This window comes from Bufo gargarizans, chromosome 2 (genome assembly GCF_014858855.1).
Source record: "Bufo gargarizans isolate SCDJY-AF-19 chromosome 2, ASM1485885v1, whole genome shotgun sequence".
Lineage (NCBI taxonomy): Eukaryota > Metazoa > Chordata > Amphibia > Anura > Bufonidae > Bufo > Bufo gargarizans.
In genome coordinates this window covers 502,130,975-502,147,363 of record NC_058081.1, presented here as the reverse complement: position 1 = coordinate 502,147,363, position 16,389 = coordinate 502,130,975, and the positions used below count along the sequence as shown (strand labels likewise).

The 16,389-nt window shown below is 45.5% G+C and overlaps 1 protein-coding gene across 2 annotated transcripts in view; it reads right to left on the bottom strand.

Annotated features, from left to right (window-relative positions):
- Positions 1-2,264: 2,264 nt before the first annotated feature.
- ITK (IL2 inducible T cell kinase) overlaps positions 2,265-16,389 on the bottom strand; it is a 119,720-nt gene continuing 105,595 nt past the window's right edge. For both annotated transcript variants that reach the window (XM_044277911.1, XM_044277912.1), the window contains exons 15-17: positions 11,698-11,816; positions 4,677-4,834; positions 2,265-2,690 (exon numbers count right to left, since the gene is read on the bottom strand). In XM_044277911.1, coding sequence (XP_044133846.1) covers positions 2,619-2,690; positions 4,677-4,834; positions 11,698-11,816 — 349 coding nt within the window. In that variant the 3' untranslated portion in view covers positions 2,265-2,618. The remainder of the gene's footprint in view (positions 2,691-4,676; positions 4,835-11,697; positions 11,817-16,389) is intronic.

The following is a 16,389-nucleotide window of genomic DNA, read 5'->3' as shown; positions in this document are numbered from 1 at the left end:
TCTGTCTAAAAAGTGGTGCAAATTGGCGCACCTAGGTGGAGATTTATCAAAATTGGTGTAAAGTAGAACTGGTTTAGTTGCCCATAGCAACCAATCAGATTCCACCTTTCATTTTTCACAGCTCCTTTGGAAAATTAAAGGTGGAATCCGATTGGTTGCTATGGGCAACTAAGCCATTTTTCCTTTACCCCAGTTTTGACAAATCTTCCGACATGCCTGCAGGGGTGGGACTTAGTGGAAAGGAAGCAGGGCTTCATGGAAAATGGAGCAGGGCCTAAAATGCAATATTTTGCGCCAAAATTATGGCATAAAATTCTGCTTCAAAGTAAGCCAACAAATAGTTGGTATAGCGTCAGAGAAAAGTGTCTGTCCCTGCAGCCTGAGCCCCTGTGATAAATCTGGTGCAGGTCTAGACAGCCTGTCTAAGCCTATGCCATCTTTGGGATTAGTAAATCCGGGCCATCACACACCTCCATACGGTATTTTGAGGGCTAAAGTAACATCACCTCCACCATGCTCACTGTTCCCTCACTGACAGTGTGGCCTCTGGGGCCTTCAAGCATGAAAATCTGAACAAGCCTTTGTAATCCCTATGAGTACACTACTGTAGAGAGGCGCCACATTAAAAATAACACGTATTAAATAAATCCAATGATGCTACAGCAATTTACACATGACAGCGGTTATGTGCCAAAGACAAAAAAAATAAACATTAAAAATAAAATATGAATAGTTGTTAATTGTAATGCATTTATAGCATAGAAGATAAATACTGTACTACATATACAACGAGTGAAGATACTTAGTAGCAAATCTTGCAGTACCAGGCCTGGCCAGCAGGTGGCACTGCAAACTGTTTTCTGTGGGTGCAAACCCTAAGATTTCATCACTTTATGCTAGCATTGGAGGTGTGTTACAGTCTTAGGACAAGGTAAGGGGGGAACTAACTCTCCTTAGTGAGAGAGCACCTTAATCAGTGTGAGGAGACTTATAGGTCATACTTGCTCCTCTGGAATTTTGGGAGGGAAGGGATATGAATGATCTCTTAACAAGCTCTGCCTCTAATGCCACCAGATGTAAGGCAGCTATCCTATAAATCAACATTCAGCTCTTAAAATAAGCCAGCACCTCATCTGCAGACAGCTGTTTTAGGGTGATCACCCCCTCATCAGTGCAGAGCAGAGAGTACTGGGTGAGAGGCCTGTGTCCAGGTAAGGGGGAACTAACTCTCCTTAGGGAGAGAGCACCTTAATCAGTGTGAGGAGACTTATAGGCCATACATGCTACTCTGGAATTCTGGAAGGGAAGGGATGCAAATGAGCTCTTAAAGAGCTATGCCTCTAATACCACCAGATGCAAGGCAGCTATCTGCTCAACATTCAGCTCTTAAAATAAGCCTTGAGACATGACTTGGATAATAAATAAGCTAGCTGTCTGCAGATGAGGTGCTGGCTTCTTTAATATCCAAGTCATATCTCATAGCTTATTTTAAGAGCTGAACGTTGACTTATAGGATAGCGGCCTTGCATCTGGTGGCATTAGAGGCACAGCTATTTAAGAGCTCATTTGCATCCATTTCCTCCCAGAATTCCAGAGGAGCATGTATGGCCTATAAGTCTCCTCTCACTGATTAAGCTGCTCTCTCCCTAAGGAGAGTTAGTTCCCCCCTTACCCAGACACAGTCCTCTCACCCAATTAAGCCAGTACTCTCTGATCTGCACTGATGAGGGGCAATCATCCTGAAACAGCTGTCTGCAGATGAGGTGCTGGCTTATTTAATATCCAAGTCATGTCTCAAGGCTTATTTTAAAGGGAACCTGTCACCTCTACTATGCTACCCTCACTGAGCATTTCTAAATGTTCATTGTGTTACCCTAAACATATAAATTACACTTTTAATTTCATTTGCAGATGAATTCAATAAGTATTATGCATTTTTGTACTTCCCGCCATTTATGCAAATGGACATAAAAGAGTCATATCTTACTTGTGCGACCAGAGAAGAGTCATATTTTCAAGCTCTGACTCATCTCAGGTTAATTTGCATATGTATCAAATCGTTTTTTTTTTTTTTTTTTACACAATAAAAGCACACAGAGCTATTGGGACTGGATATTGCGGATGTGCTAGCGGCCATCTAGCAGCCCATGTCCTCAGCTCTATACACAAAATCCCGGTAACAGATTCCCTTTAAGAGCTGAACACTGACTTATAGGATAGCTGCCTTACATCTGGTGGCATTAGAGGCAGAGCTTATTAAGAGCTCATTTGCATCCCTCCCCTCCAATTCTTAGGACATAATTGGGGAGATTTATCAAACTGGTGTAAAGTAGAACTGGCTTAGTTGCCCATAGCAACCAATCAGATTCCACCTTTAATTTTCCAAAGGAGCTGTGAAACATGAAAAGTGGGCAACTAAGCCAGTTCTATCTTACACCATTTTGATAAATCTCCCCCAATGGGTTGCAAGTCTGCCATATTAGGAACATTTCTCCTTGTAACACCTGACAGCAGCAGACTACTGCCACATGATGCACAGGCTTTTCACTGCTATATGGTGCAGTGCTGGCACAAACACACAAACAAACATAAAGGACTTTCTGATATCTTCATTCAGGTCACATTTCTATATCTGCAATATCTGTGATGTCTTTCATCAGATGACAGAATGATGGACGGTGCTCTGGATTCTGCAGAGAAATGGAGTTAGTGGTAAATGAATAGACATTTCTTGAAGCATCCTACAATTTGACTGTATTCCTTGACAATCTGATGCCTATGAGGACTCGCTGATGGAGCAAGCATCTACAATACTATCGAAGGTGCCCCTACACTGTTCTGGACCCCGCTATTCTCTACTTCCTGGTGATTGGTTAAGTAAGTAAATTTTTATTTTTTTTACTTGTAATCCTCTCTGGCACTTAAAAAATCCCAAGAAAAGTCCCTTAAACGTATGGCTATGTTACCAAACCAAGCTTTCTACTTTTGGGTTTTCCCAGCTTAGCCTTAAGCGATGTTCACAGGATCTGATAGATGTGGGTCCCCATCTGGGACTCTGGCCCCTGGCTTCTGTGAAGTGACTGCTTAAAGGGCATCTGTCAGCAGTTTTGTACCTATGAACCTGGCTGACCTGTTACATGTGCGCTTGGCAGCTGAAGGCATCTGTGTTGGGCCTCTTGCACACAAACACTAACCGTGGGGCAGCCGCAGTGGATCGTGGACCCATTCACTTTAAGGGGTTTGCGATCCGCCCGTTCCGCAAAAAAGATAGAACATGTTCTGTCTTTTTGCAGAACGGAAGTATGGGATGAGACCCCACGGAAGCACTCCATAGTGCTTCCGTAGTGTTCCGTTCCGTGCTTCCGTTCCGCACCATCCTGCATCTCTGGATTTGCGGACCCATTCAAGTGAATGGGTCCACATTTGTGATGCGGAATGCCCACAGAACGGCGCCCGTGTATTACGGATCCGCAAATGCAGTCCGCAATACAGCCACGGAGCGCACGCGTTCGTGTGAAAGAGGCCTTGGTCCCATGTTCATATGTTTCCGCATTGCTGAGATAAAATTATGTTTTACTATATGCTAATAAGCCTCTAGGAGCACCCGGGGTGTTGCCGTTACACCTAGAGGCTCTGTTCTCTCTGCAACTGGTGCACCCTTTGCACTCGGTCCTACCGCTGGGACTCTCATTGATCACAAGAACGGGGGCCCTGTCCCCCTGCAGCCCCCCTGAAATGAACGGAGCGGCCAGTCACACAAGCGCGGCCGCTCCTTTAATTTCTATGGGAATTCCAGAGATAGTGGAGCGCTGTACTTGGCTATCTCTGGAACTCCCATAGAAATGAATGGATCAGACATGCAGGGTATAACTTGAAACATATGGAATACCCCTTTAAGCGCTGTTCTATTTATTCGATTTTATGGAATTGGCTGTCTTTGGAAATCTCACAGAAATAAATGGAAGAAACACCAACTTTCTATTAACAGATGGTGGTCAGGGTACTCCGGTTCTGGAGACAGGTACCAGTCCCATAGATGGAACCTGAGGAAATGCGATGGGAGATCGGAAAACCCTTTTGATAGTTCATGATTTTGTGGTCCTCACTTCACTTATGTTAGAACCACCACCAATGTGAGAACTTAGATAACTGTAAAATATATATATGAAGGATATCTACACGCAACAGCTGGCACCTGCTTGGCAACAACGTTCAAGGCCAAAACAAATACAATTTTGATATAATCAACTCATTTTCTGTACTTCTGTTTCTATCCTTCATCTGCTGTGTGGGTTGTAATAGTGACAGTCACTGTATTAAGTATATGTGCTGGGCTGAGTACATTGCTGATTGTTTTCCATCTATTATTAGGTTAGATTTAAGCTCTTGGCTCACACGAGATGTATGGCAACATTGGTATCCATATTCCATACCATGTTTAGGTCAGGAGTGGGCAAACTTTTTAAATGGTGGGTCTTCTGTGTTGAACACAGAAAAAGAACAACCTGGTGGTCCAACATTAAGATCTACTGGTCCCTCCTCTAAGGTCTAGTTACAGATCACAATCAGTTGTCAGGCCACTAATGATCTAGGATATGGCACCAATTGTTTCTAATGTAAACCTACCCCCCTGCAGAATTATAGGTATTATAATAATTTCTAGAGTGTCTACTTACTTCCTGCCAGCAGCTGTTCATAAACTGGTACACCTTCTCTGATGCCAGCTTAGGTTTGAAGAGCCTCAAGCCATTTGATATTTTCTCCACAGCATCTGCATTACTAAGGCATTCAAAGGGTGTCCTCCCTTCGCTGAACACCTCCCAAACCAGCACTCCTGCCCAGCAGAGAATATACATCATATTGTCATCAGTCTCCTCCTATATAATTGCACAAACATTATGTGGGAGATTTATCAAAACCAGTGCAAGGGTACGCTGGTACAACAACCAATGGAAGCCTGTTCTCATGATAATTACCAGCTTCAGGACCAGGCCATTTTGGACTTCAGAACTACACAACATTTTTGGATTTATCATCTCACCATTCCAGAATAAATTTTATTTTTGCATCAAAGCAACAATATCTTGTTTATTTGCAGGACAAGTTGAAGTTTCTACACGTACCATTTAGAAGTGCATATACGCAATCAAGTCACATTATTATGTCCACCAGCTAATATTCAGAGTAACTGTCATGTGCAGAACAGACAGCAGCTAGACGGGCTGGGAGTGACTCAGTGAGGTCCTGGTAGGTTGTCACAGGTATCTGGAACCATGCTGACTGCAGGGCATCACAGTTGCTGAAGGTTGCATGGGGGAGGATCCATAGAGCGAACATGACGGTCAAGGTGGTCCCACAGATGCTCAATTGGATTCAAGTCTGGGGAATTAGGGGGGCCAGTGTAGTACTTAAAAGTCTTGGTCATGCTCTTCCAATCAGTGTCGGACATTTCTAGCCATGTAACGTCTCCAGAGGTGTAGCTAGGTTTTCCTGCACTCGGAGCAAGTATTTAGATTTACAGCCTCCCTGTGCAAATTTTTTTTACACTAAGCCACTCCTCTAACTCTGCCCAATGCATGACTACACTCACCCAGTCCCACCTAATAAAATCTATCATAGGGTACACGGTGGTACCAATACTCCTTGCAATAAATGAAAGATCCTACCTCATCCAGGGTGTCACTGGCATGTCAGTGTGATGTCCTCTGGATCCGGAACAAGGTCCCTGTGGTGATAGAGAAAAAAAGAATAGGATGGAATGGTAACTGTACCTGGTTACCTACGAGGGGGCACTGTGCGGCCCTGTAAGACCGAGCAATCCCAATGTATAACAGGGTAATCTAGGTCCCATTTCCCATTAGTGCTACCACAGAGTACTAATGCTCACATTGTCCTCCCTCACAGTAATTATGCCCACCTTGTGGCCCCTTCACAATAGTTATGTCCCTCTTTTGGCCTCTCACTGTAGTTATGCCCACCTTTGTGCCCATTACAGCAGTTATGCTCACTTTTCTGCCCCTCCACATTAGTTATGCCCACCGTTGTGCCCCTTCACAGTAGGTTTGTCTTCCTTGTGGCCCACCTTTGCGCCCCTCACAATAGTTATGCCAGATTAGGTGCCCCCTCACAGTAGTTATGCCAGATTAGGTTCCCCTTCACAATATTTATGCCAGATTAGGTGCCCCCTCACAGTAGTTATGCCATATTAGGTGCCCCCTCACAGTAGTTATGCCAGATTAGGTGCCCCTTCACAGTAGTTATGCCAGATTAGGTTCCCCTTTACAGTATTTATGCCAGATTATGTGCCCCCTCACAGTAGTTATGCCATATTAGGTGCCCCCTCACAGTAGTTATGCCATATTAGGTACCCACTCACAGTAGTTATCCCATATTAGGTGCCCCCTCAGTGGAGTTATGCCCACTTTTGTGCCCCCTCACTCTAGTTGTTGCTCCCCAGTGCCCTCTCCAGACTGCAGCTACATTGAAGGAAAAAAAAAAACACAATATGTACCTGCTTCCCTGATGACGTGCTCCCACACTTACATTGCGCTGCTGGCTGTCCCGGAGGCTGATTCCCAGGCTTTCAGCGCTCCTCCCACAGCCAGCAGCAATCCTTCGCCAATCAGCAGAGGTCCAATTCTGATACTACCGGAGAAGTTGAAGCCTTTTCTGCTGATGCAACTTTGCTAGCAGCGGTGCACTGACTATCCGTCTGCTTTGGATCCCCATACGCGGTAGGGTTTGCTGAACTGTTGTTTTAGACAGATGTCTGGAAGTCCCCTGGTTCATTTTGGCTGTAAGCTGCTCCACTCTAGCATGTCAGTCCACCCTCACTCATGATGGCCACCCTTGGCTAGAAAGCCAATAATCATCCTTTCACCCATGACAGCAAAGATGGATATGTATGCAGACAGCTACAGGCTGCCGAAGTGGGAAGTGGTCATAATAATGTGACTCGGCTGTGTATGTTCACATTCATTTTTATAATTTAATGTTAGGGGTATAAGCAAAAAAAAAAAAAAACATTCAGCATTTGACCCCTTTTATATGCTGTTCATCATGTATATGTGTTGCTTAAAGTGTAACCTCTTTTTTTTTTTTTATGTGTTGGGGCAGTGGTACTGACCATTTTGTAATATACTTTAATTACTGAAATCGGACATTTCTGTTTCGAAAAATAGCTGTAAAGTGTCCCATTGTGTACCTTAGTAATGCTCCCTGTCTTCTGTTTACTAAACTATGGAGATGTGCTCCACACTGACTGCTGTTGCCCTATATCTATTTAATAGATCTACAGTGGGGCAAAAAAGTATTTAGTCAGCCTCCAATTGTGCAAGTTCTCCCACTTAAAAAGATGAGAGAGGCCTGTAATTTTCATCATAGGTATACCTCAACTATGAGAGACAGAATGGGGGGACAGAATGAGGGGAAAGAATACAGAAAATCACATTGTAGGATTTCTAATAAATTAATTAGTAATTTCCTCAGTAAAATAAGTATTTGGTCACCTACAAACAAGCAAGATTTCTGGCTCTCAAAGATCTGTAACTTCTTCTTTAAGAGGCTCCTCTGTCCTCCACTCGTTACCTGTATTAATGGCACCTGTTTGAACTTGTTATCAGTATAAAAGACACCTGTCCACAACCTCAAACAGTCACACTCCACACTCCAAACTCCACTATGGACAAGACCAAAGAGCTGTCAAAGGACACCAGAGACAAAATTGTAGACCTGCACCAGGCTGGGAAGACTGAATCTGCAATAGGCAAACAGCTTGGTGTGAAATAATCTACTGTGGGAGCAATTATTAGAAAATGGAAGACATACAAGACCACTGATAATCTCCCTCAATCTGGGGCTCCACGCAAGATATCACCCCGTGGGGTCAAAATGATCACAAGAACGGTGAGCAAAAAATCCCAGAACCACACGGGGGGACATAGTGAATGACCTGCAGAGAGCTGGGACCAAAGTAACAAAGGCTACCATCAGTAACACACTACGCCGCCAGGGACTCAAATCCTGCAGTGCCAGACATGTCAGTACATGTCCGGGCCCGTCTGAAGTTTGCTAGAGAGCATTTGGATGATCCAGAAGAGGATTGGGAGAATGTCATATGGTCAGATGATACCAAAGTAGAACTTTTTGGTAAAAACTCAACTCGTCGTGTTTGGAGGAGAAAGAATGCTGAGTTGCATCCAAAGAACACCATACCTACTGTGAAGCATGGGGGTGGAAACATCAAGCTTTGGGGCTGTTTTTCTGCAAAGAGACCAGGATGACTTATCCGTGTAAACGAAATAATGAATGGGGCCATGTATCGTGATATTTTAAGTGAAAACCTCCTTCCATCAGCAAGGGCATTGAAGATGAAACGTGGCTGGGTCTTTCAGCATGACAATGATCCCAAACACACCACCCGGGCAACGAAGGAGTGGCTTCGTAAGAAGCATTTCAAAGTCCTGGGGTGGCCTAGCCAGTCTCCAGATCTCAACCCCATAGAAAACCTTTGGAGGAAGTTGAAAGTCTGTGTTGCCCAGCGACAGCCCCAAAACATCACTGCTCTAGAGGAGATCTGCATGGAGGAATGGGCCAAAATACCAGCAACAGTGTGTGAAAACCTTGTGAAGACTTACAGAAAACGTTTGACCTCTGTCATTGCCAACAAAGGCCTCTCATCTTTTTAAGTGGGAGAACTTACACAATTGGTGGCTGACTAAATACTTTTTTGCCCCACTGTATCTAAAAGAAATGTACAATTTCAGTAATTAATTACAAAAATGGTCAGTATCACTGCTCCTACACATTAAAAAAAATGACAGTTACACTTTAAATACAATATATTTTATTACAAATGTGCTTTGTCTCATTCTTCATTATTTTTTATTAACTTTTTTATTCCATAAAGGGACTTTCATAAAATTAACATGAATTTATTTATCTATACACTATATTCATATACTTGATCATGCTTCTGGAGCTGGTGATCGCAGCTAAACGGGGGTACTTGATCATTGCCAGGATCTGCGTTTTCTCCAGTCCAGGCAGTTGCAGTGGAGTGCAGCTATTCTTCCACTTGTGACCGAGTTAGCGTGCCCCAATAATCACCTTGATATCATAGTACATAAGAATGCACTACCTACATAAGATCCTTGTTGTATTATTATTACATTAAGGCCTCATGCACACAACAGTTTTTTTTCACGGTCCGCAAAAACGGGGTCCGTAGGTCCGTGATCCGTGACCGTTTTTTCGTCCGTGGGTCTTTGATGTTGACACAATATGGTGCCATTTCAAACGGATCCGTCCCCATTGACTTTCAATGTAAAGTCTGGAGTTCTTTTATACCATCGGATTGGAGTTTTCTCCAATCCGATGGTATATTTTAACTTGAAGCGTCCCCATCGCCATGGGAACGCCTCTATGTTAGAATATACTGTCGGATATGAGCTACTTCGTGAAACTCAGATCCGACAGTATATTCGCTTCTAGTTAGAATACACTACAAACTTTGTACAAGACTGCCCCCTGCTGCCTGGCAGCACCCGATCTCTTACAGGGGGATATGATAGCACAATTAACCCCTTCAGGTGCGGCACCTAAAGGGGTTAATTGTACTATAATATTCCCCTGTAAGAGATCAGGGCTGCCAGGCAGCAGGGGGCAGCCCCCCCCCCCCCAGTTTGAATATCGTTGGTGGCACAGTGTGCACCCCCCATCGGGCCCCCCCTTCCTCCCTCTAATGTTAGAAATCGTTGGTGGCACAGTGTGCGCCCACCATCGCCCCCCCCTCCCTCCCTCTATTGTAATAAATCGTTGGTGGCACAGTGTGCGCCCACCATCGCCCCCCCCCTCCCTCTATTGTAATAAATCGTTGGTGGCACAGTGTGCGCCAACCATCGGCCCCCCTCCCTCTATAGCAGTAACAACATTGGTGGCAGTGTGCGGCCTCCCATTCCCCCCCTCCCCAGTTTGAATATCATTGGTGGCACAGTGTGCGCCACCCATCGGGCCCCCCCTTCCTCCCTCTAATGTTAGAAATCGTTGGTGGCACAGTGTGCGCCCACCATCGCCCCCCCCCTCCCTCCCTCTATTGTAATAAATCGTTGGTGGCACAGTGTGCGCCCACCATCGCCCCCCCTCCCTTTCTATTGTAATAAATCGTTGGTGGCACAGTGTGCGCCAACCATCGGCCCCCCCTCCCTCTATAGCAGTAACAACATTGGTGGCAGTGTGCGGCCTCCCATTCCCCCCCCCCCATCATTGGTGGCAGCGGAGTTCCGATCGGAGTCCCAGTTTAATCGCTGGGGCTCCGATCGGTAACCATGGCAACCAGGACGCTACTGCAGTCCTGGTTGCCATGGTTACTTAGCAATAGTACAATGGTAGAAGACTCATAGTTACCTGCTTGCTGCTGCGATGTCTGTGTCCGGCCGGGAGCTCCACCTACTGGTAAGTGAAAGGTCTGTGCGGCGCATTGCTAAAGAACTGTCACTTACCAGTAGGAGGAGCTCCCGGCCGTTCACAGACATCGCAGCAGCAAGCAGGTAAGTATGAATCTTCTACTGTTGTACTATTGCTAAGTAACCATGGCAACCAGGGCTGCAGTAGCTTCCTGGTTGCCATGGTTACCGATCGGAGCCCCAGCGATTAAACTGGGACTCCGATCGGAACTCCGCTGCCACCAATGATGGGGGGGGGGGAGGGGGGGGAAATGGGAGGCTGCACACTGCCACCAATGTTGTTACTGCTATAGAGGGAGGGGGGCCGATGGTGGGCGCACACTGTGCCACCAACGATTTATTACAATAGAGGGAGGGAGGGTGGGCGCACACAGTGCCACCAACGATTTCTAACATTAGAGGGAGGAAGGGGGGGCCCGATGGGGGGCGCACACTGTGCCACCAACGATATTCAAACTGGGGAGGGGGGGGGGTCTGCCCCCTGCTGCCTGGCAGCCCTGATCTTTTACAGGGGGATATGCCGCACCTGAAGGGGTTAATTGTGCTATCATATCCCCCTGTAAGAGATCGGGTGCTGCCAGGCAGCAGGGGGCAGTCTTGTACAAAGTTTGCAGTATATTCTAACTAGAAGCGTCCCCATCACCATGGGAACGCTTCTGTGTTAGAATATACTGTCGGATATGAGTTTTCACGAAGTGAAAACTTAGATCTGAAAAAGCTTTTATGCAGACGGATCTTCGGATCCGTCTGTATGAAAGCAACCTACGGCCACGGATCACGGACACGGATGCCAATCTTGTGTGCATCCGTGTTCTTTCACGGACCCATTGACTTGAATGGGTCCGTGAACCGTTGTCCGTCAAAAAAATAGGACAGGTCATATTTTTTTGACGGACAGGATACACGGATCACGGCCTCGGCTGCAAAACGGTGCATTTTCCGATTTTTCCACGGACCCATTGAAAGTCAATGGGTCCGCGAAAAAAAACGGAAAACGGCACAACGGCCACGGATGCACACAACAGTCGTGTGCATGAGGCCTAAGTTGCAGAAAGGAGATAAAACAGCAACCTGATTAGTACGGTCCACTTTTTCCTTACACTGCTTTTGATAAATTGGCACCACAAAAAAATGACACACAGAAATATCAAGCAACTGACAGTATAATGCAACAGTATAAAATAACCATATATGGAGTAATAAAGTATATAAATTTAAATTGGCTGAAATATACCATAAGACCACACGTCTGACTTGCTGCTGTACCGTCCATATCGAAAAACCTCTGGAGCTGACCATTTAACAGGAAATTTTGTGCCCGATGAACTTGTGTATTGGTCATCAATAACAAACCTGAAAAGGTAACAGAATTACTTACATTTTGCCACACAGCCGTATGATGGCATGTTTTTGACTGGACATGTTGTATCTTTTAATGAGACAATTCAATTTACCATATCCATATCTTATATGGAAAAATGTGAAGAAAATTCTTAAGTTTTGTATTGGTCATCAATAACAAACCTGAAAAGGTAACAGAATTACTTACATTTTGCCACACAGCCGTATGATGGCATGTTTTTGACTGGACATGTTGTATCTTTTAATGAGACAATTCAATTTACCATATCCATATCTTATATGGAAAAATGTGAAAAAAAATCTTAAGTTTTGTTTTTGGCATTCACTATGCACAAAAAAAATTCTTGGGTTTTTGTTTTTTAGCATTCACTATGCACAATCTTATTCTGCGGGTCAGTATGATTAAGGCGATGCTAAATTCAAATAGGTTTTATTATGTTTTATTACTTATTTTTAAAAGTAATTTGAGGGGGCGGAGCTTGCCAATGGCCGAGTGAGCAGCGCGCACTCAGAGCTCCTGACTATCTCCGGCTGTTATCGAAATTCCAGGTCGCAACGGACTTGCTTACCCTCATGAAAAACAGGAGGAAACGTACCTCGTCCACGCCGGCACCAGTGGACAGAGAAACAGGCGCCATGGAACGCTTCCTTGCCTCCAGCTCCCAGCCGGTGAGTGGCGCCAAGACTCCCATGCTTCCCAAGATGGCGGACGCATCTCCGGGTGAGAAAACAGTGGCGCATGCCGCCGCAGCAACATCTCCTGACCCTAGCCGCTCACCGCCCGTGACACCGAGTATCCGGTCATATGCAGGCGCGGTCCACAGCCCGTCCTCAGCGACCCCATCCTCGCCCGCTATGGCGGATAGCAGACACTCCTCACCTTGCTCCTCACCTCAATCGCAGCACTCTTCAGGGCGTCCATGCACTGATGTGCAGCCGACACCGTTGTCACCGGAGGAGGAGTGGGACTGGAAGGTCCATCTTAAAGCTCTGCCTACAAAACATGAGCTGAATGCTCTCTTCTCCAAGCTGGAAGCGTCACACAAACAAGATATGGCTGCCCTACAGTCAGACCTCAAGCAAGTGGGTCATAGAGTGGAGGATATGGAAGCCATTCAAGAACAGACCCTCTAGTCGCTGAAGTCTCACCAGCAGATCCTGCAAGATCATACAGATCAGATCCAGGACATATTAAGTCATATTGAGAACAGACACAGGAGAAATAATCTCCGCATAAGGGGGGTCCCAGAATCTGTTCTCCCACAGGACCTGGAGCACTGGGCTCAAGGCCTCTTTGTCAAGCTGCTCAACAAGACCCCAGACACGCCGGTCGAGATCGACAGGATCCACAGAACACTGGGTCCGAAACTCTCTGATCCCGCTCGCATGCGCGACATAGTGTGCAGGATTCATTTCTTTAGAGAGAAGGAAGCGATCCGTAAAGCCTCAAGAAATGCTTCGCCAAGTATCCCAGATTATCCGGGTGTGCTCATCTTACCAGATCTAGCTAGACGTACACTCATGCTACGGAAAGCCCTTAAACCTTTATTGATCCTCCTTAAGGACAATGATATTATATACAGATGGGGCTATCCCTTCCAGCTCTTTGCCAAGAAAGATGGGAAGTCGGCTACTTTTAAGACCATCATTGACCTCCAGAAGTTACTGGACACTTTCAATTCACTATCTGTCAGCCTGCCTGACTGGCCCAGACAACGAGAGATGATATCTACGCCACGCAGAGATCCTTGGCAGACGGCGCTCCCAAAACAACAGAGACCGCCCAGAAGCTCTCGTTCACCTAAGGACTGAACTGTCTAAATTATTGAGAGGTTCCAGTCTCTAGTTATAAGTGATTCATTCCTATTTCTAAAGAGGCTCTGTTGCTCAGGCCCATTAGAACATTCCTACTGTTCCACCTAATGTTCTGATAGTTTGATTGTGACCTGTTATAGCTACTTGCTTCATTGCTTAACCGGAGACAAGTCAGGCAGCCCCAATACCTTTGTCTTCTCTTACCCCCACTAGGTACCGCAACGCTTACCGAGTGTTGTACATGACAATAGTCATTACTTAGTGACCGTTGAACCGACTGTTTGATTCCTGTTACTTCTCAGATTCTTATTATCTGTTCACTGACACCCCAGTGTTCCCTTACTGTATTGTTTGTTTGTCCTACATTTTCCTTTTGTCTCTTCCCTTCCGTATAGCCTAGCCACGCACCTGTGTCCTTTCCCTTTCCATCCACATTGGCAGGATTATTGTCGTTTAGCTCCTTCAATGCCAGGGGCCTTAACAAACCCGAGAAGCGCAGCCAAATTTTATACCGATTTCATAAGAAAAGAATCATGATAGCGATGATTCAGGAGACCCATTTTAAGGTCTCTTCCATTCCAAATTGTAGGAACAGGTACTACCCTACCTGGTTCCATAGTTCACACCCAGACAAAAAAGCAGGTGGAGTCTCTATAGCCTTCCATAAAGCCTTCCAACCCAAGGTATTAGCTTCTGACATTGACACCAAGGGGCGTTATATATTTCTTAAGCTTGCACTTAATGATCACATATTCACTGTTGCCAATGTTTATTTTCCTAACCAGGGCCAGGTCTCCTTTGGGACCAAATTACTAAGAAGATTGGCTGGCTTCGCCGAGGAGTCCCGTATTATCTTGGGCGGTGACCTTAACATGACTATGAATCCCAAGCTTGATTCTTCGGTGGGTAAGTCCACGATCTCTCCCTCTGCATTGCGTCAGTTCAGAACAGCACTTACATCCCTCAGGCTGGTCGATCTTTGGAGGGTTTTGCATCAGGGTGTCAGAGATTACAGCTATTACTCCACTGCCCACAACACATATAGCAGGTTGGACCATCTCTTCGTATCGCAGAGCTTCTTGGACCTTGATCCTCGATGCTCGATTGATTCTATGATATGGTCAGATCATGCTCCAGTATTCGGTCTACTGTCCCACACCCACACACTCCCTCGCACATTCACCTGGAGATTAAATGATAATCTCTTAAATGACGCTGTGTGCACTGCTGATGTGAAGAAAACCATTGCTGACTTTATCACCAACCATCAGTCGGATGCTACTGCTCCGCCTCTAAAATGGGAAGCACTCAAATGTGTAGTCAGAGGCATCTTTCTATCACACGGGTCTCGGCTCAAAAGAGAAAGGGCACACAAATTAACCACACTTTTCACAGAGCGTGAAGCTAAAGAAGCCATCAATAAAACCTATGCTTCAGATTCCCTTAAAGCCGAACTCTCCTCCATTCGACAGCAGATTTTGAAAATCTTAGATCAAAAATCTCTCTGTCTGAGAGACAAAGTTAAAAGGGGTTATTACGAGTTTGGTGATAAATGTGGTAAATGGCTAGCGAAAGCCTTACATCCGCGTATCCCTCTCACACATATCCCTTGATTAAATGTAGGCTCGAAAGGTCAGATACATGCCCGCTTGAAATTGCACACGAGTTCTGGTCATTTTATTCGGACTTATACAACTTAGATCACACATGCACATCTGTCCCGAAACCGTCATCTCACGACATACAAGATTATCTTTCCCAATTTGGCCCTTCAAATCTTCCAGATGACGCATCTGCTGGTATGGAGGAAGACTTCTCCTCGCCAGAACTCCTGTCTGTCCTCAAAGATCTCAAAAATGGGAAGAGTCCCTGCCCAGATGGGTTGACCGCACGTTTTTACAAACGCTTTCCGGATGACCTATCCCCCATACTGCTAGATACATTCAATTCTATTTCCGCCACATGCCCTTTCCCATCTCAAACCTTGCAAGCCCATATCACGGTGATCCCCAAACCGGACAAAGATCACTCCCTTTGCTCCAATTACAGGCCCATTTCCCTTCTTAATATCGACTTGAAAATATTTGCCAAAATGTTAGCCTTAAGATTACACCCCCACATTCCAAATTGTATCCATAGAGAGCAGGTAGGATTCGTTCCGGGACGTGAGGCCCGCGACAACACCATTAAATCTATAAGTCTGATCTCCAAAGCTAAACAACTAAAGATCCCTATGTGCCTGCTCTCGGTAGATGCGGAGAAGGCCTTCGACAGGGTCAGTTGGCACTTCCTGGAAAGGACCTTGACGCATATTGGGGTAGGTCCTAAGATGATCAATAGAATAATGGCCCTTATACTCTGGTCCCACTGCTCGGGTTCGTGTCAATGGTACTCTGTCGGATCCCTTCCCTATCTCAAATGGAACGCGACAGGGATGCCCCCTTTCCCCGTTTCTTTACATTCTTGTGATGGAATCCTTAGCAAATGCCCTACGAGCCAATGACGCAATAAAAGGCATCCACATTGGCAACGTAGAACACAAACTATCACTGTTCGCCGCCAATCTCTTATTATACCTAACCTCACCTAGAATTGGACTCCCCTCAGTTCTGAAGGAATTTCTGATTTTTGGAACATTGTCTAACTTTAAAGTCAACATCCAAAAATCTGAACTTCTAAATGTCACCCACCCTTCCAGAGATGTTACCACACTTAAAGAATCATTCTCTTTTAAATGGGCCCCAAATAA